This window comes from Oncorhynchus keta, chromosome 22 (genome assembly GCF_023373465.1).
Source record: "Oncorhynchus keta strain PuntledgeMale-10-30-2019 chromosome 22, Oket_V2, whole genome shotgun sequence".
NCBI classification, from domain to species: domain Eukaryota; kingdom Metazoa; phylum Chordata; class Actinopteri; order Salmoniformes; family Salmonidae; genus Oncorhynchus; species Oncorhynchus keta.
Window position 1 is genome coordinate 19,293,885 of NC_068442.1, and position 20,128 is coordinate 19,314,012.

The 20,128-nt window shown below is 43.1% G+C and overlaps 1 protein-coding gene across 1 annotated transcript; it reads left to right on the plus strand.

Moving 5' to 3' along the window:
• Nucleotides 1-5,514: 5,514 nt before the first annotated feature.
• Nucleotides 5,515-18,258, plus strand: fam185a (family with sequence similarity 185 member A). The gene is made up of 8 exons (XM_035756188.2): nucleotides 5,515-6,449; nucleotides 6,720-6,829; nucleotides 12,986-13,078; nucleotides 13,215-13,353; nucleotides 15,609-15,650; nucleotides 15,769-15,867; nucleotides 16,066-16,200; nucleotides 16,351-18,258. Exons 1-8 carry the CDS (start codon nucleotides 6,026-6,028, stop codon nucleotides 16,461-16,463), a joined length of 1,155 nt encoding a protein of 384 aa, XP_035612081.1. The 5' UTR covers nucleotides 5,515-6,025; the 3' UTR covers nucleotides 16,464-18,258.
• The last annotated feature ends 1,870 nt before the right edge of the window (nucleotides 18,259-20,128 follow it).

A 20,128-nucleotide genomic window follows, 5' to 3' on the forward strand; every position in this document is an offset into this window, starting at 1 on the left:
AGTTTACATGCCAAAGCTTTTCATGATATGTATACCATTTCACAAATTAGTTTGTCTGAAAATGTGACTATATTAGAAATAGAAGTTTGGACACACCTACTCATTCAAGGGTTTCTTTATTTTTACTATTTTCTACGTTGTAGAATAATAGTGAAGACATCAAAACAATGAAATAACACATATGCAATCATATATAACCAGAAAAGTGTTAAACAAATAAAAATATATTTTTACATATAATATACAACTGAGCTTTGAAGGAATACGCAGATTTAAAGAGGAGTCCGTAATTTGCTTTCTAATGATCATGATCTTTTCCTCAAAGAAGTTCATGAATTTATTATTGCTGAAGTGAAAGCCATCCTCACTTGGGGAATGCTGCTTTTTAGTTAGCTTTGCAACAGTATCAAAAATAAATTTAGGATTGTTCTTGTTTTCCTCAATTAAGTTGGAAAAATAGGATGATCGAGCAGCAGTAAGGGCTCTTCAATACTGCACGGTACCGTCTTTCCAAGCTAGTCGGAAGACTTCCAGTTTTGTGTGGCGCCATTTCCGTTCCAATTTTCTGGAAGCTTGCTTCAGAGCTCGGGTATTTTCTGTATACCAGGGATCTAGTTTCTTATTAGAAATGTTTTTAGTTTTTAGGGGTGCAACTGCATCTAGGGTATTGTGCAAGGTTAAATTGAGTTCCTCAGTTAGGCGGTTAACTGATTTTTGTGCTCTGACGTCCTTGGGTAGGTGGAGGGAGTCTGGAAGGGCATCAAGGAATCTTTGTGTTGTCAGGGAATTTATAGCACGACTTTTGATGCTCCTTGGTTATGGTCTGAGCAGATTATTTGTTTCAATTGCAAACGTAATAACACGGTGGTCCGATAGTCCAGTATTATGAGAAAAAAACATTAAGATCCACAACATTTATTCCAGTGGACAAAACTAGGTCCAGAGTATGACTGTGACAGTGAGTAGGTCCAGTCTGGCTCAGAGTCAACAGAGCCAGGGCTGGCTGATAACCCAGGACACACTGGAAGGGAGTAAGCCCGGTGGAGGAGTGATGTAATGAATTCTGGGCGTATTCCACCCAGGGAAGCAGTCGGGCCCACTCCCCCTTCCGGTCCTGGCAGTGACTCCTCAGGACCCTCCCCAGCTCCTGATTCGTCCTCGCCACCTGCTCGTTGGACTGAGGCCGGTATCTGGAAGTGAGGCTGACTGTGACCCCCAGTTTCTCCATGAAAGCCCTACATCCCTGTGACATGAATTGGGGGCCACGGTCGGAGACAATGTCCTCCGGAAGGCCAGTGTCGGAAGACCTGCTGGAACAGTGCCTTAGCGACCTGGAGAGCGGTAGGGAGACCAGAGAGAGAAATAAACAGTCATGATTGAGAAAATCTGTCTACAACCACCAGAATGTTGGTGAAACCATCAGAGGGGAGATCAGTAACAAAGTCAATGGACAGATGAGATCAGGGATGCTGAGGCACGGGAAGGGAGCTTCCCTGCTAGAGCATGCCGGGGGGATTTTGTCTGGGCACATACGGAACTTTAGTTTATCTAGTGGGCCGTGTCCTGCGCCAAGGTGGGCCACCAGTATTACTCAGAGATGGAGTGAATAGTGTGAGTGATACCTGGGTGTCCAGTATGGGATGTGTGCGCCCAAGTCAATAGCCTATTCCTTACCTCCGAGGGGGATGTAGATGCTTTCAGGAGGGCAGGTAGAGGTTTCCCTCTCCAGAGCCTTGCGGATGTCCACATCCACGTCCCAAAACACGGGGCCAACAGTAAAGGCGGGATAGACTGGTGGGCGCTACCCGGCTCTCAGAAGTCGAACCACAAGGTGAGGGAAAGCAGGTCCTCCGGCATCCTGGTGCCCAGGCGGTGATTCTCATCCTCGATCAGGAGATGGTGGGGTTATGAAGTTGAAGCCACGGGAGGCTGAGGATGACTGCATGGGTGTGATGAGGAAGGGAAGGCTATCCTGGTGCATAGGTCCCACAGTGAGGGTGAGTGGTGCGGGTGACATTACATGATCCCAGTGGTTGTCCAGCCAACGCTTGAACCGGAAATTGAGAGCAGATATGAGGGGATGTTCAGTGAGGCTGCAAGGGCCTGTTCAATGAAATTCCCCGCGGCCCACTAGAGCAGTAGACAACATTTGAGCGACAGCCGGCTAGTGATATGGATTCTAGAAAGGGTTTGGCGGAAAGTTAGGATGGTGGAATGCTCACGCCAAACCCAGGAGACGGATGATCATGGGACCGTCCCTCTACTCTTGTGGACCCCGGGTTGGGACATATCAGACACTGCTGAAGCTGGTGCCCCTGCTGTCCGCAATAGAGACAGATCCCAAGCTGTCTCCGACTGTCGCTCAGCCACAGGTAGGCGAGGGGCCCCTACTTCCATGGGTTCAGGCTCAGACTGGTCAATGAAGGAGGGAGAGAGGTGGTGGTACCTACGCTCCCGCAGAAGGTTATCTAGATGGATGGCCATCACGATAAGTGCGTCCAAGGAGAGATCTCAGCACGCCAACACCGTCTGGATTTCCTCGCGCAACCCTCTTTGGAATAGGGTGCGGAGTGCCGGCTCAGTCCATCTGCTGGATGCTGCCACTGTCCTGAAGATGAGGGTGTAATCCGCAGAGGTCTGGCCTTCCTGCCGTAGGTGGAGTAAGCACTCACCTCCATCTCTGGTGGATGATCGAAGACCCCCCTGAACAGAGATGACCTGGACAGACTGCTGGATGGGCTGGGATACTGGCTCAACAGTATCCCAGCCTCTTGGGCAACGATGATAGCCGTCACCAGTTGAGCCAGCTGGTCGTGTTGTTGGCGAAGTAAGTCTTCCTGTTCGCTGACCATCTGGGAGATGCCTTGATCAACTGCTGCTTCCATGAGGTGAGGTGTTATTCTGTAATGAAGATGCAGGGTGTTAGGAAGCAGTTGTGTTCATTTTTATAAAATTCTCCATAATGATACACAACCAAGCACAGCGTCTAAACATGAGAACATAAACAGAGACAATAACACCTGATGGGAAATGACAATGGTGTGCTATATATATATTAGGGGGAGTAATCAGGGAAGTGATAAGGTCCAGGTGTGCCAAATGATGAGGCACAGGTGTGCATAATGAGGGTTGCCAGGTGTACGCAGTGATGGGTTGCCAGGACCGGCGGTTAGTAGACCAGCGACGTCAAGTGGTGGAGCGGGAGTAGACGTTAGTCTTTTTCTACCATTTTCTGCTACACGGGGCACAGACATAACAAGAATATCTGGTGTGGTGGTCCAAACACTCTGTCTAATCAATACACCATCACATTGACTGCATTTTGTGTGTGCACCCCCTTTAGTGATTAATTGTCTGAATATAATATCTAGCAATGATGTGTCTGTATTTAGACTAACCTGAAAAATGTAGCTGAAGTAATTCTCATTGTGTGAGATGCTGTTTTTGCAAGTTTCACAGCTATCAGTATGCATAGCACTGATCACTGTTAAAATGCACAACTATTTTAACCAGGAGTAATTGATATGTCAAATCTAGATGTGTCCAGGCCTCTGAACTGCAGGCAACAAGAGAGCAGCAAAGTTCTTCTTTAATATCTGAACATTTTGTCATGGATTGTGGGTCAAAATGTTTGAAGGTAGAATTCACTATCCGGAGATATAACAATGATGCAAGGATGAGTTGAACTAACAGTTTGAGGCCCTGTTTGCAAATCTACATATTTTTATCTTTGTATCATTCAATAAATCCTGCTGAAATGTCAACCTATTGACCAGATTTGGCACATTACACAGTAAATTCTGATCATTGTTCATCCCAATCTTGTTCATTAAGACTGAATGATTCAGAACTTATAGCTGGAATCATTTGAAAAGACCTACAGAGATGCTTTGGTGATTTTTTTCCCCCTTTTCTCACAGCTTTCCTCGGGTTCGGAAGTATGCGTTGCCTTTTGGGATTTCCAAGTTAGGTTTTCTCACATATGTTTCTCTGGATAGCTTTATGCAGAGTATAGATTTTGACCATGCACTCGTCAATTCTATGTTTTGTATCATCAAGAAATAAAACTATGATTTTGAACATTACCTCACTAATTGCTCTACTTATTCTGTCTTGGTTTTGACTTGTATGATGCAGAAAACCTCTGTACATTTCCTGTCAAAGGTCAGACCAAGTTTGTTTTACAGGGAGAACGTTTTTGAAAAGTGTGTCCAACAGCCCTTTCTTAAAGGGTTTTGATTGGTGTCTAATGCACAGATACTAATGTCTCACAAGAAAACACAAGAGGCCCATACATTTTTAATGACTAACAATAACAACAAAGAAACACACTATTGATAACTATACCTACTTGAACATGGAGTTCAACTGTAAATGAATATGAATTGGATAGCCTATGGATCTGTGAAGCATTGAGTGCAGTGCGATCCTCATCTCATTTGAGTGCTGGATTTAGGCCTCAGGGTTGGGGTCAATTTGAACTGAAGGTTGTTTATTTTAATTTTATTCTAAATAAGCTGATAAGGAAAGCTATTTAAGTCAAGAAGCTATTTTTTCTCTCAATTTTCTAATTTACAATTACTTCCAGAATTTATTGACTTCAATTTGACTCCAACTCATGTAGACCTATTAAATTAACAACACATAGACCCCCATACACAAACAGTAATAGTGACAAAAAATGTACCAATAACAACCAAAACACTGTATTGAGACTAATGTGGGATTTAACAGAATCGTTGGAAGGCAATGAATATTTGGGATAATATAAAAGTATAGCAATATGATTTTACTAGGATATGGCCTCAAAAATATTTTACACGTCGGGCCAAGATACATTTTTTGGCACAGGTCAAGGCTGGCCTTGTGTTGATTTTAATGTGTAGTCCCGTGTGGCTCAGTTAATAGAGCATGGTGCTTGCAATGCCAGGGTTGTGGGCTTGCTTTCCATGGGGGACCAGTACGAAAATGTATGCTCTCACTACTACTGTAAGTGGTTCTGGATAAGAGCATCTGCTAAATGACTAAAATGTGTAGAAGGCGCGACTGGCTCATCCTTAATCTAGGTTAGTATGTCTGTCCTACATTGTGTCTTTGAAGTAACTAATCACCTGCTAATAATTAGTATTTGGCACCTCCATTAGGGCAAGGCATGAGTTCATGAAAGTCTAGTATGGAATGGCATTTTATTTCACACTGGAAGCAAACAGGGTAGGCAAAAAAATCATTTTATAGACCTACAGTGTATTATTGCATTGGGGTGGAGTATAAAGTGTTGCTGGGTATTTAGACCAGAGTCCCCATGAAATAAGACCATATATAGATTTTACACCAGTGGAGGCTATTGAGGGGAGGACGACTCATAATAATGTCTGGATCGGAGCTTATGGAATGGCATCAAACACATAGAAACCACCGATTCTGCTCCAACCATTACCACGAGCCCGTCCTCCCCAATTAAGGTTCCACCAACCACCTGTGCTACAGACTCGACAGAGTTTTCCCAACCCTCCTTTTACAGTGGTACATAGAATACTTTTTTCTCTACAAGCCAATGTGTAATTTATAGGCCTACAGTGTATTGCATTGGGGGCATTTATTTATCTTTGGGGGGAAATGTAAATGTCACTTAAATATGAGCAAATATGAATCATTGTTTAATGTTTAGACAATTATATTTCATATGTTATGATACATGCAGGTTAATTACAGTTTTCTACTATTACGTGGGGGACTTTTATTTAGACATTTTCAAATATTCCCTCACCCGGAAGTACTTAGACGCTGATAGTGAGTGACGAGAGGCTGTTTTATTTTTGGACAGGGCAAAAACACAGTGGTTCTAAACCTGTATTTGGTTAGAATATCACCTAAGGAGTTCGAACTTGTTTCATCATCCTTTGGCCAAAAGTATTGTCTTCCCGTAGGACGTGGAGCGTAACGCACCGGAGTTCCGCGCCGCAATAAAGGAGCCCTGGTGCAAATGTTTAAGTCTTTTCAAGACTGTTTATGATCTGTGACCGTGATGTTTGGTTGTTACGCGAACCAACGTATACGTCTCGGACTTCTACGCTGGAGGTCTCTGGCAGCGTGTCCAAATAACCTCCAAGACTCTTCCTTGTTGATGCTGAAGGCGTTCTCGACCTCTCCCCCCTCTTCAACCAAGAACGAGGCGAGCAAACCCTTGAAGCAGTGGACTCTTGTTGTTAACCCCTTCAGCAAAGTACGGGTTCAGCTCCAATGTAACATCTCCGTACGACCTCTGGACCCGCACGCTTTCCCCGAGGCGAACCGGGCCTTCATCACCATTCATGGCACCAGCGCAGATCAAGCCGTCCAGCTAGACAACTTCCAGGTGCACTATGATGACCAAAACAGGGAACTGTCCATCTTGTCCGAGGTCAAAAACAGCAACGTGTCAGTGGAGCTGACCGCTCCCATCAAAAGCGGTGAGTGTTTTGGTTTGTGAAGTTGAATCACGAGTTTAGAGCCACTGTCTGCATCATGAATTAAATAAGTCCATTAAGATAATGGCTCTAGGTGTACTAACTGTACTAGGATCAGACTGTCAGCTGATGCTCATGATTAATTATTGATATGATGACCCCAAGCCAAGCACTTCCTCTCCCTCTTATAAAACCAGTGATTAGTTAGATATGACAGCAAAACGGTGAGTGAAATCACGTGTGTGTGTGTGTGTGTGTGTGTGTGTGTGTCAGACCTTTATATCACCACTCAAGGAGAGGGCAACGTGCATGTCCAGAAGATGGAGTGTGATACCTGCAGGGTGCAGACAGAGAGGGGGAATTGTGTGCTGCACTCAGTCAAGGTAAATATGATTAAAGTCTGTACAGTCAAGTGAAATATGAATAAGGTTATAGTTTGACTAAAACTACAGCCACATCTGTTATAATGGCCCAGCAGCCCCTTCAATTCTTATTCAAAGGGCTATATTGGCATGGGAAACACATGTTTACATTGCCAAAGCAAGTTAATACAGAATAAATATATAAAGCATATAGATAAACATGGTAGCAATTGAAAAGAAACAGTTTGGAGATTGAGAAAATTATTAGACCAAAAGGTGAGGACACAAAGGTTCACCTGACACGAGACTGAATCGAAACATTATATTAACCACGTTTACATCCACAGCTTTCATTTTATTTTATTTCACCTTTATTTAACCAGGTAGGCTAGTTGAGAGCAAGTTCTCATTTACAACTGTGACCTGGCCAAGATAAAGCAAAGCAGTTTGACACATACAACAACAGTTACACATGGAATAAACAAACATACAATCAATAATACAGTTAGAAAAAGTCGATATACAATGTGTGCAAATGAGGTAAGATAAGGGGTTAAAGGCAATAAATAGGCCGTGGTGGCAAAGTAATTACAATATACCAATTAAACATGGGAATGGTAGATTTGCAGTGGAAGAATGTGCAAAGTAGAAATAAAAATAATGGGGTGCAAAGGAGCTAAATAAATAAATACAGTATGGGGATGAGGTAGTTGGATGGGCTATTTACAGATGGGCTATGTACAGGTGCAGTGATATGAGCTGCTCTGACAGCTGGTGCTTAAAGATATACCTGCTGGAGCGCGTGCTACGGGTGGGTGCTGCTATGGTGACCAGTGAGCTGAGATAAGGCGGGGCTTTATCTAGCAGAGACCTGTAGATTACCTGGTGCCAGTGGGTTTGGCAACGAGTATGAAGCGAGGGCCAGCCAACGAGAGCATACAGGTCGCAGTGGCGGTTAGTATATGGTCCTTCTGTAGCTCAGTTGGTAGAGCATGGCGCTTGTAACGCCAGGGTAGTGGGTTCGATTCCCGGGACCACCCATACGTAGAATGTATGCACACATGACTGTAAGTCGCTTTGGATAAAAGCGTCTGCTAAATGGCATATATTAGTATATGGTGCTTTGGTGACAAAGCAGGTGGCACTGTGATAGACTGCATCCAATTTGTTGAGTAGAGTGTTGGAGGCTATTTTGTAAATTACATCGTTGAGGATCGGTAGGATGGTCAGTTTTACGAGGGTATGATTGGCAGCATGAGTGAAGGATGCTTTGTTGTGTAATAGGAAGCCGTTTCTAGATTTAATTTTGGATTGGAGATGCTTAATGTGAGTCTGGAAGGGGAGTTTACAGTCTAACCAGACACCTAGGTATTTGTAGTTGTCCACATATTCTAAGTCAGAACTGTCCAGGGTAGAGGTCGACCGATTATGATTTTTCAACGCCGATGCCGATTATTGGAGGACCAAAAAAGCCGATACCGATTAATCGGCCGATTTAAATAATATAAAATAAAAAAATGTGCACATATATATATATATATATTAATGTATTTGTAATAATGACAATTACAACAATACTGAATGAACACTTATTTTAACTTAATATAATACATCAATAAAATCAATTTAGCCTCAAGTAAATAATGAAACATGTTCAATTTGGTTTAAATAATGCAAAACCAAAGTGTTGAAGAAGAAAGTAAAAGTGCAATATGTGCTATGTAAGAAAGCTAACGTTTCAGTTCCTTGCTCAGAACATGAGAACATATGAAATCTGGTGGTTCCTTTTAACATGAGTCTTCAATATTCCCAGGTAAGAAGTTTTAGGTTGTAGTTATTATAGGAATTATAGGACTATTCCCATTTCTATTTAATTAACTGTTGACTATTGGATGTTCTTATAGTCACTTTAGTATTGCCAGTGTAACAGTATAGCTTCCGTCCCTCTCCTCGCTCCTCCCTGGGCTCGAACCAGCAACACAACGACAACAGCCACCACATCGAAGCAGCGTTACCCATGCAGAGCAAGGGAAACAACCACCCCAAGGCTCAGAGCGAGTGAAGTTTGAAACGCTATTAGCGCGCGCTAACTAGCCAGCCATTTCACTTCGGTTACACCAGCCTCATCTCGGGAGTTGATAGGCTTGAAGTCATAAACAGCGCAATGCTTGACGCACAATGAAGAGCTGCTGGCAAAACGCACGAGAGTGCTGTTTGAATGAATGTTTACACGCCTGCTTCTGCCTACCACCACTCATTCAGATACTTAGATACTTGTATGCTTGTATGCTCAGTCAGATTATATGCAACGCAGGACACGCTAGATAATATCTAGTAATATCATCAACCATGTGTAGTTAACTAGTGATTATGATTGCTTGTTTTTTATAAGATACGTTTACTGCTAGCTAGCAACTTACCTTGGCTTACTGCATTTGCGTAACAGGCGTAAACTCCTTGTGGAGTGCAATGAGAGGGAGGCAGGTCGTTATTGCGTTGCACTAGTTAACTGTAAGGTTGCAAGATTGGATCCCCCGAGCTGACAAGGTGAAAATCTGTCGTTCTGCCCCTGAACGAGGCAGTTAACCCACCGTTTCGAGGCCGTCATTGAAAATAAAAATGTGTTCCTAACTGACTTGCCAAGTTAAATAAAGATTAAATAAAGGTGTAAAAAAAAAAATACAGATTTCCGATTGTTATGAAAACGTGAAATCGGCCCTAATTAATCGGCCATTCCGATTAATCGGTCGACCTCTAGTCCAGAGTGGTGATGCTGGACGGGCGGGCCGGTGCGGGCAGCGATCGGTTGAAGTAATAAAGCAGTGGAGTGTGTAAAGCAGCGGAGCCTCCTCTGTGGAGGAAGGGGTGGACCATCCTCCTCTGAATTTCATAAAAAATAGAAACATTAAAATTAGTCTTTTTAGATAAAAAATATACTAAATAGATTCACATCACCAAATAATGGATTAAAACACTGTTTTGAAATGACGGTCTACAGTAGCCTCAACAGCACTCTGTAGGTTAGCACCATGGTGGAGCCGGAGGACAACTAGCTTCCGTCCTCCTCTAGGTACATTGACCTCAATACAAATCCTAGGAGGCCAATAGTTGTCACCCTTCCATAGACTTAAACCGTAATTATGACAACTTCTGGAGGACACCCTCCAACCTATCAGAGCTCTTGCAGCATGAACTGACATGTTGTCCACCCAATCAAAGGGTCAGAGAATTAATCTAGTACTGAAAGCATAAGCTACAGCTAGCACTGCAGTGCATAAAATGTGGTGAGTAGTTCAAATCAAACTGTATTTATCACATGCGCCGACGGTGATGCAACCGGTCAGGATGCTCTTGATGGTGCAGCTGTAGAATCTTTTGAGGATCTGGGGACCCATGCCAAATCTTTTCAGTCTCCTGAGGGGGGAAATGTTTTGTCCTGCCCTCTTCACGACTGTCTTGGTATGTTTGTACCATGATAGTTCGTTGGTGATGTGGAGACCAAGGAACTTGAAACTCTTGACCCACTCCACTACAGCCCCGTCAATGTTAATGGGGGCCTGTACGGCCCGCCATTTCCTGTAGTCCACGATCAGCTCCTTTGTCTTGCTAACAGTGAGGGAGAGGTTGTTGTCCTGGCACCACACTGCCAGTTCTCTGACCACCTCCCTATAGGCTGTATTGTCAGTGATTAGTTGTGTCGTCAACAAACTTAATGATGGTGTTGGAGTCATGTTTGGTCATGCAGTCGTGGGTGAACAGGGAATACAGGAGGGGAAGAAGTACACACCCCTGAGGGGCCCCAGTGTTAAGGGTCAGTGTGGCAGACGTGTTGTTGCCTACTCTTACCACCTGGGGGTGGCCCGTCAGGAAGTCCAGGATCCAGTTGCAGAGGGAGGTGTTTAGTCCCAGAGTCCTTAGCTTAGGGATGAGCTTCATGGGCACTATGGTGTTGAATGCTGAGTTGTAGTCAATGAACAGCATTCTCACATAGGTGTTCCTTTTGTCCAGGTGAGAAAGGGCTGTGTGGAGTGCGATTGAGAATGCGTCATCAGTGGATCTGTTGGGGCAGTATGCGAATTGGAGTGGGTCTAGGGTGTCCAAGAGGATGCTGTTGCTGTGAGCCATGACCAGCCTTTCAAAGCACTTAATGGCTACCGACATGAGTGCCACAGGGCGGTAATCATTTAGGCAGGTTACCTTCGCTTCCTTGGGCACAGGGACTATGGTGGTCTGCTTGAAACGTAGGTATTACAGACTTGGTCAGGGAGAGGTTGAAAATGTCAGTGAAAGTACTTGACAGTTGGTCCGAGCATGCTTTGAGTACACGTCCTGGTGATCCATTTGGCCCCGTGGCTTTGTGAATGTTGACCTGTTTAAAGGTTTTGTTCACTTTGGCAACCTTTATTGCGTTATTACAAAGTCAACTAGAACAGCCGGTGCTCTCATGCATGCTTCAGTGTTGCTTGCCTCGAAGCGAGCATAAAAGGCATTTAGCTCGTCTGGTAGGCTCGCGTCACTGGGCAGCTTGCGTCTGGGTTTCCCTTTGCAGTCCGTAATAGTTTTCAAGCTCTGCCACATCCGACGAGCGTTGGAGCCGGTGTAGTAGGATTCAGTCTTAATCCTGTATTGACGTTTTGGTTGTTTGATAGTTTACCTGAGGGCATAGCGGGATTTCTTATAAGTGTCCGGATTAGTCTCCCGCTCACTGAAAGCGGCAGCTCTAGCCTTTAGCTCGATGCGGATGCTGTCTGTAATCCATGGCTTCTGGTTGAGATATGTACGTACTGTCACTCTGGAGACGACGTTGTTGATGCACTGATTGATGAAGCCGATGACTGAGGTGGTATAGTCCTCAATGCCATTGGATGAATCCCGGAACCTATTCCAGTCTTTGCTAGCAAAACAGTCCTATAGTGTAGGGTCTGTGTCATCTGACCACTTCGATATTGAGCGAGTCCCTGGTACATCCTGCTTTAGTTTTTGCTTGTAAGCGGGAATCGGGAGGAGTTTTTTCTCTGGTTGCACATGTGACATGCTGGTAAAAATTTGGTAAAACTGATTTAAGTTTGCCTGCGCTAAAGTCCCTGGCCACTAGGAGCGCCGCTTCTGGGTGACTCTAGAGAGACAGTATTGAACAAATTAATTTCTTCAAAAATGAAGGAGAAGCAAAAGGGAGAGCTAGCTATATTTCATAGTGTTTTTCTTTTCACTTAGTCAATCCAGCTAGCTAGTTTAGCCTACTTAAACATAGAGGGGTGCTATTTTAGCTAGCTAGCTATGACTATCCAACACTGGAACTCTTCCAAGTCAAGGTAAGCTTTTGGTTTTATTAATTTATTGCCATTGCAGCATACCGGTGTGATTCGAACGCTTATTTAGAGTATTTAGAGTATCCAGTTTCAATTGATGCAAGTCAGCGTTTGAGCTGGCCACACTGTTTTTTCACAGAAACATTTTGCACAAACACAGTCCTTACAAATGTTCTGAATGTGACCCGTTTCTTTTTGGATGCAATGTTCAGACATTCACAGAAGTAGAGACAGCATAACACAATCATGCAAACCGGAAAATGTAGGCTACAAGTCTAGCCTTTAGCATTATAGGTGTCATTACAATCTATGCGATAATCGGAATGCATTATTTGTCACAGTACTTGAAAACATGTGAATAATACAGTAAATACATTATCATAGATATATATACATACAGTAGAAACATGATAAAAATATAATTAGCAGGCAGCGCGGGTTAACTGTCCTGTTGCGTAATAATCACATTTTGTAACCGTGATTCAAATAAAATAAAATTACATTTATTTATATAGCCCTTCGTACATCAGCTGATATCTCAAAGTGCTGTACAGAAACCCAGCCTAAAACCCCAAACAGCAAGCAATGCAGGTGTAGAAGCACGATTGCATTCGGACATCACATGCATAAAACAACTCACGCTGGGATGACCGTTAGAGATATTTGGAACTCACAGGTGAAAAGGTTGATTTCGATTTGTCAGTGGGTGCTTCACCCTCAGCACCCCTACTTCCCGTGGCTATGCCTAGAAGGTTAGGGGGAGATTAGATATTGCTTGGGCATGCATTTTCTTGTGTGGGTTTTGGGGGCAATGGGAGGAGAGCAAAAAATATTTCCATCGTAAAAAATCTCCTATTCTACTCTACAGGGTCACCAGGTGCAGGTTCAGTCCCAGGGGGGCAACGTCACTGGGGTGGGAACCATCCATGGCAATGTGGACATCAGCACATCTGGACACAGTGTACAGTAGCTGCTGTTATACTCTGAGACCTACCCTACCCAATTATGTTTATTTTATATAAGTATATTTGTGTTGAATGTTATGAGTATTACAGTTAATACTAGATATAAGCTCTTTCTGTGGTCTGTGTCTGTAGGCGGTGAATGTGAAGAAGATCCAGGGTACTACTATGAACGTGTCGACAGAACATGGCCCTCTGAAACTGAAAGCCATCTACGCTGAGTCCACCTCCATATCGTCCTCTTCAGGGAGGATACAGCTGGGACACATACATGGTGAGGAGGGGAGTGCTGCGCATATAGTGGATGGTACATTTAGCATTGCATAGTAACATGGCCTTCATGAGAGTTGAAACATTGTCACCCCAGAGCTTTGGCTTTTATGAGTCAATGGTAATGACAGTAGTTTGTGGGATACTTTGTCATTGTGATATCGGTTTAAATTCACACATACAGTTGGAGTCGGACGTTTCCATACACCTTAGCCAAATACTTTTAAACTCAGTTTCACAATTCCTGAAATGTAATCCTTGTAAAAGATTCCATGTCATAGGTTAGTTAGGATCACCACTTTATTTTAAGAATATGAAATGTTCGAATAATAGTAGAGAGAATCATTTATTTAAGCTTTTTTCTCTTTCATCACATTCCCAGTGGGTCAGAAGTTTACACTCAATTAGTATTTGGTAGCATTGCCTTTCAGGTAGCCTTCCACAAGCTTCCCACAATAAGTTGGGGGAATTTTATCCCCTTCCTCCTGACAGAGCTGGTGTAACTGAGTCAGGTTTGTAGGCCTCCTTGCTCGCGCACACGTTTTCAGTTCTGCCCACAAATCTTCTATGGGATTGAGGTCAGGTCTTTGTGATGGCCACTGCAATAACTTGACTTTGTTGTCCTTTAGCCATTTTGCCACAACTTTGGAAGTATGCTTGGGGTCATTGTAGATTTGGAAGACCCATTTGCTACCAATATTTAACTTCCTGACTGATGTCTTGAGGTGTTGCTTCAATATATCCACATCATTCTCCTGCCTCATGATGCCATCTATTTTGTGAAGTACACCAGTCCCTCCTGCAGCAAAGCACCCCCACAACATGATGATGCAACCCCCGTGCTTCACGGTTGGGATGGTGTTCTTGGGCTTGCAAGCCTCCCCCTTTTTCCTCCAAACATAACGATGGTCATTATGACCAAACAGTTCTATTTTTGTTTCATCAGGCCAGAGGACATTTCTCCAAAAAGTATGATCTTTGTCCCCATGTGCAGTTGCAAACAGTCCGGCTTTTTTATGGAGGTTTTCCTTCCTTGCTGAGCGGCCTTTCAGGTTATGTCGATATAGGAATTGTTTAACTGTGGATATAGATACTTTTGTACCTGTCTCTTCCAGCATCTTCACAAGGTTCTTTGCTGTTGTTCTGGGATTGATTTGCACGTTTCGCACCAAAGTACGTTCATCTCTAGGAGACGGAATGTGTCTCCTTCCTGAGCGGTATGACGGCTGCGTGGTCCCATGGTGTTTATACTTGTGTACTATTTTTTTTGTACAGATGAACTTGGTACCTTCAGGCGTTTGGAAATTGCTCCCAAGGATGAACCAGACTTGTGGAGGTCTGCAATTATTTTTCCTGTGGTCTTGGCTGATTTCTTTTGATTTTCCCATGATGTCAAGCGAAGAGGCACTGAGTTTGAAAGGTCGGCCTTTAAATACATCCACAGGTACACCTCTAATTGACTCATATTATGTCAATTAGCCTATCAGAAGCTTCTAAAGACATGACATAATTTTCTGGAATATTCCAAGCTGTTTAAAGGCACAGTCAACTTAGTGTATGTGAATTCTTACCCACTGGAATTGTTGTACAGTGAATTATAAGTGAAATAATCTGCCTGTAAACAATTGTTGGGAAAAATTACTTGTGTCATGCACAAAGTAAATGTCCTAACCAACTTGCCAAAACTATAGTTTGTTAACAAAAAAACGTGTGGAGTTGTTGAAAAACAAGTTTTAATGACTCCAACCTAAGTGTATGTTAAATTCCGACTTCAACTGTATACTGCCAAATACTGGCCAGCACTTTTAGTTAGGGCCCTGAATTTTCATTGAACACGTGACATGTCATGCAAAAACCCTGGGCACTATTTATCAGCTATATCTAAGGCACAGAGTTTTTCCTGGTCAATACTGCTTTGGTTTAGTGACTACCATTAGACTAGACTAGAGACTTAAATGCTTTCCCTAACTTGGTGTAAACAAGATGATTATGTTGTGGATGGCCTGAGTGAGTCACTGCTTAGATAAATCAAGGTTAGGTAGAGTGAAAGAAGAAGAGGAACCTCTGGAAAAGAAAACAACCAGGAAGAGCAATTAACAGAGAGAAAGTGAGGTGAGAAGAGGATGAGTCAGCCATAATTAATGGAGATTTCCTCTGAGATAGACAGCCACTCTGTTCTTCTAGAGGACATGGAAACCATTAGCCTGTAAGCTCTCTGGGTACATCAGCATCTCACGTTTTAGTTTCTTTGTCATACAGGCGATGCCACAGTGCGGAATGAGACTGGAGATATAATTGTAGGTAAGTGGGACAATACTCTGTTCTACATTTGAAAACCGATTGTGTCAAATTTGGTTTGAGGCTATTTTAACCTGATTTTAAACGTTGTTCTATTTTTAACTTTGACACGTTTTGCCAGATGGTTCTAACAATGGCTACCTGAAGGTGTTGTCAAAGAGTGGAAACATTGATGCATATGTAGGCGACCGTGGCAGTGCAGAACTCCACTCTCAGCAAGGTAAACATAACATTCTGGGTGGATGTACTGGGTATAGAATGCTCAATATGATGAGCCACATCTGGTCATCCTTCTGAATTGACTCTTACTCTCTCTCCAATGTTACACCTCTGACCCAGTTTTCTCCTGTCACTGTCTTCCCATCACCATTTTCTCCCTTTTGCTTTCTATCCCCCCCCTTCTTCCTCCCTCTCTCAGGTGCAGTGTCTGTGCGTGTCCCCTCCTCTATAAGAGCAGGAGTGCAGCTGTGCGGAATGTCAGTAGAGATCAGCCCAGAGATAGTCCTTCAGCAAGCAGAGAGAGATTTCAAAGATAGCATGACTACTGTCACTGGTCAGTCCTCCCTATAAATACTACTGGGACTAAACTCACCAATGAGTTACACTTACTCCTACTATGTTTACTCACCCAGTGAGTACAGTACACAACTGCTACTGTTATTACTAAACCCACCCGATTCCATTTATTCTGCTCTCCCTGTAGGCCATATGAATGGTCAACTCCAGGGTGACCAGTGGATCAGGGCCCAGGCAGACAGAGGCTCCATCACCCTGAAGGCACAGAGCTGGTTTGAGTCTCTGAAGCTGGGCAGCTGAGGCTTCACTGCTACGCCCCATTCCAAAAATGTCCTACCTACCTCCTCTCAACCTACTGAACTATGTCCTCAGGGACAAGAAGTGTAGACATAACTATCTCATTGGCTGTGACTGTTGGGCAGAGTCCAACCACAGTTGTCTTTCTCTGTTACTGCTGAGCTGACATAGGAGAGGAGAAAAAAAATAAGAGAAAGTTGCCAATGTGGAACTGGGAGACAGATCAGTGATACGATGAAATGAATCGCCCTCTGGGAGCCTTGACACATGCAGATGGAGAACCCCATATCTGGAGCATTGACAACGGCTACTAGGCTTTATTACGTGTCTAAATGCAGTTGCAAAACATGATCGTGATCATGTTTTGCAACTGCATTTAGACACGTAATAAAGCCTGATTGTGATCATGTTTTGCAACTGCATTTAGACACGTAATAAAGCCTGATCGTGATCATGTTTTGCAACTGCATTTAGACACGTAATAAAGCATGATCGTGATCATGTTTTGCAACTGCATTTAGACACGTAATAAAGCATGATCGTGATCATGTTTTGCAACTGCATTTAGACACGTAATAAAGCATGATCGTGATCATGTTTTGCAACTGCATTTAGACACGTAATAAAGCCTGATCGTGATCATGTTTTGCAACTGCATTTAGACACGTAATAAAGCATGATCGTGATCATGTTTTGCAACTGCATTTAGACACGTAATAAAGCCTGATCGTGATCATGTTTTGTCAATGCTCCAGATATGATTTAAACGTGATCATGAAATTCACCAAAAACTATTGATTAAGAACAGAAATCAATTAGAATGTTTCTGCTTTAGCCAACTGTTGTCATGAAATGGCTCAAGCATAATTTTTTTCAAATGTACCTTTATTCAACTAGGCAAGTCTGTTAAGAACAAATTCTTATTTTCAATGACGGCCTAGGCACAGTGGGTTAACTGCCTTGTCAGCTCGGGGATTTAAACATGAAACCTTTTGGTTACTAGTCCAATGCTCTAGCCACTGGGCTACCCTGCCGCCCCATGAATCTAGTGGCAGCCAGGCTAGTTCAGTCATTGGCTGTTTCTGAATACCCGTGCTTGCGTTTTAAATACAATGCGAAAATAGAAAGTTTGATAGCATGTGAAATGTAAATGTTTTAGCTTTTTTTTAATGGCAGGATGTATATTCATTTAGGCTTTTCATCGAGTAGAATTCATTACACACTATTGAGGAAGATAATTGTCTTGTTTGTTATGACAAACCAGGAGAACCTCACTCTTAAGACTTTCTGACCGTAGGGTTGAAACTGCAAAATGTACAAAATGTTTTGGGATGCTTCGTAAAAGAATGACAGTGTTTGTTGTTGCATTTTATTTTAAACTATGCATGGGGGGTTCAATCTACTGTGAATAAAAAATACTGGGAAAAGTGTTGACATGAACACTGACAATGAAATAATTGAGGCAATTTGGTTTTTTGAATATTATTTCATTGCAAAACTGTTTTGCTGTATGATGTAAATGAAATTCAATAATCTGTTGTAATGCATATAAAAAATCTAGATCATTTCTCCCACTCAGTTGAAATGTTTTGATGTAAAAGCTTTACATGTATATAATGCATTGATGTTCTGCTAAAAATTCAACATTTCCTAGCCTAAAAATAATCTGTTTTGTGGTTATTCATCTTTGGTAATCCGAGTCAGGTGCTTGACATTGAGTAAAAGGTGCAGTGAATGGTAGGGATTTGGTTTACCTTAAATTGGTAGTTGGAATGTATATATAAACTGTATAAACTCAGTCCTGGTGTTTTTGTTTGTCTGCATGGACTGTGTACTCATGTTGTGTAATTGTAGTCCTCTCCACGGGCCTTTATCAAATTCCTATTTTTGTTATTTCTACTTGGTGCTGGCTCGTCTTCCTCCTAGGTGTCCTTGTTCTAGTTGGATCATCTGATTGGATACAGCAGTCATAGCCAAACTAGCAGGGGGCTACATTGTTACTGTGCTCCCACTGCTCAGGGCTGCAGTCTCATGGCCTGGAAACATAAGTACATTTTGGGGGGTGTTTGACATGGCTAACTGTAATTCTACACACATATACAGCAAGCAATGGAAGCATTACCTAGTCCATGATGTTGCATTGACTGATGTCTAGAGGGAGGAGAGAAGAACTGCTACAGAGCCACTCCAGGCCAGAATCAAACATGTTATCACAGTAAAAGGCTCTGCATGGTTAATCCAAGTTCTGCATTGGACATACAGCATTTCCTGCGATGCGGCCTCCACAGAAGTCAGAGCAAACACACTTTTTGCACTTTGCAGAAAAAAAGTTGTCAAGGAAGTGAGTTTGTTTATACAGGACCTACCGCCAATCAATCAAAGCGGAGCTATATGGAGCCTACGCATTTTTACAAAATTTGGGAGGCACACAGCAATGCAGTACGGAGCTCAATTTGGCTTCTGCAAGCCTCCAGAGGCTCCGCAATTGCGTCAAACCCTCCACGAGGAGCCTCCGGATAACATTTTCGGAGCAAGAATAGATTTGTTTTAAGACACACTCAGGTGGTTCAGCTCACTGCAACTAGTACAAACACATCACGCCAGTCAGTCAATGCGTGTACAGTACATGTGTGTAATATGTGTGTTTATGTATTTGTGTGACCTTACTCTGAGCCACCCTCATGATAGATAAATTGATGTGGCTGCAGTTGCTCAGATTCAGCTCCCTCAGTTTAGAGGCAGAGAACCCTAAAGTCATGGAATCATTGCGCCTATTATTCACCCTGCAACAAGCATGCACTCATACACACACACTGTCAGGTGTCGCAACCGGATGTAATCTAAAGTAGAGAGACAGTACACACACACAAACACCTACTGCAGTGTGAGATGTTGTGATAGACCAGGTTTGGGATGGCGCCCATAGACTTGACTGGCGTCAGTCATTCTGGGGCAGTAAGCAGCATGGTGTGTAGCGAGGCCTGGAGAGCTATGACACAGAGCTCTGACTGCTACCTACAGGAACACACAGATATACTGTCAGAACAAGACACACCATAACAAACTATGTGTGTGTTGATAATGCCCCTGAACCGTCTGTCTTGACTAATCACATCTTCAGAAACAAACTGACTATCTCCTTTGGCTGAAGAGCTATAATCATTGGCTGTTCACTTAACAGTGACCTGTGCCAGATACAGCACTGTATAAGGCCAAACGTGTGGATTTCCAAAGTTCCAGGGTTGACCCACAACATGGCCCACAAGATGTTTCTCTCCATGCTGCTGGATGCTGCATCATGGTTTGATGTCACAGACCAATCACATGAAATAAGGCCTGGAGCTTGTCACTTAGTCACCCAATCAGATTCCCTGTAAACATCACCCCGGCAATGAGACTCACCACAACGATAGTTGCCAAGACAATCAATGAAAACTTATACACAGATATGGAACATGAGTCGTGGCACACACACTCACAGACCCTCACCATCCACTCTGAACTTGGTGAGGTTGTCCATCTCAGAGATGGACAAAGTCTGAGAGATGGGCCGTGTTCCATAGGGAGATGGCAGCCAGAGAGTGATACTTAGAGTCTAGCTCCAACTGGAGGAAACCAGACAGTGACAGGCAGAGGTCCATTAACTCATTCACTCACAAAATACACAG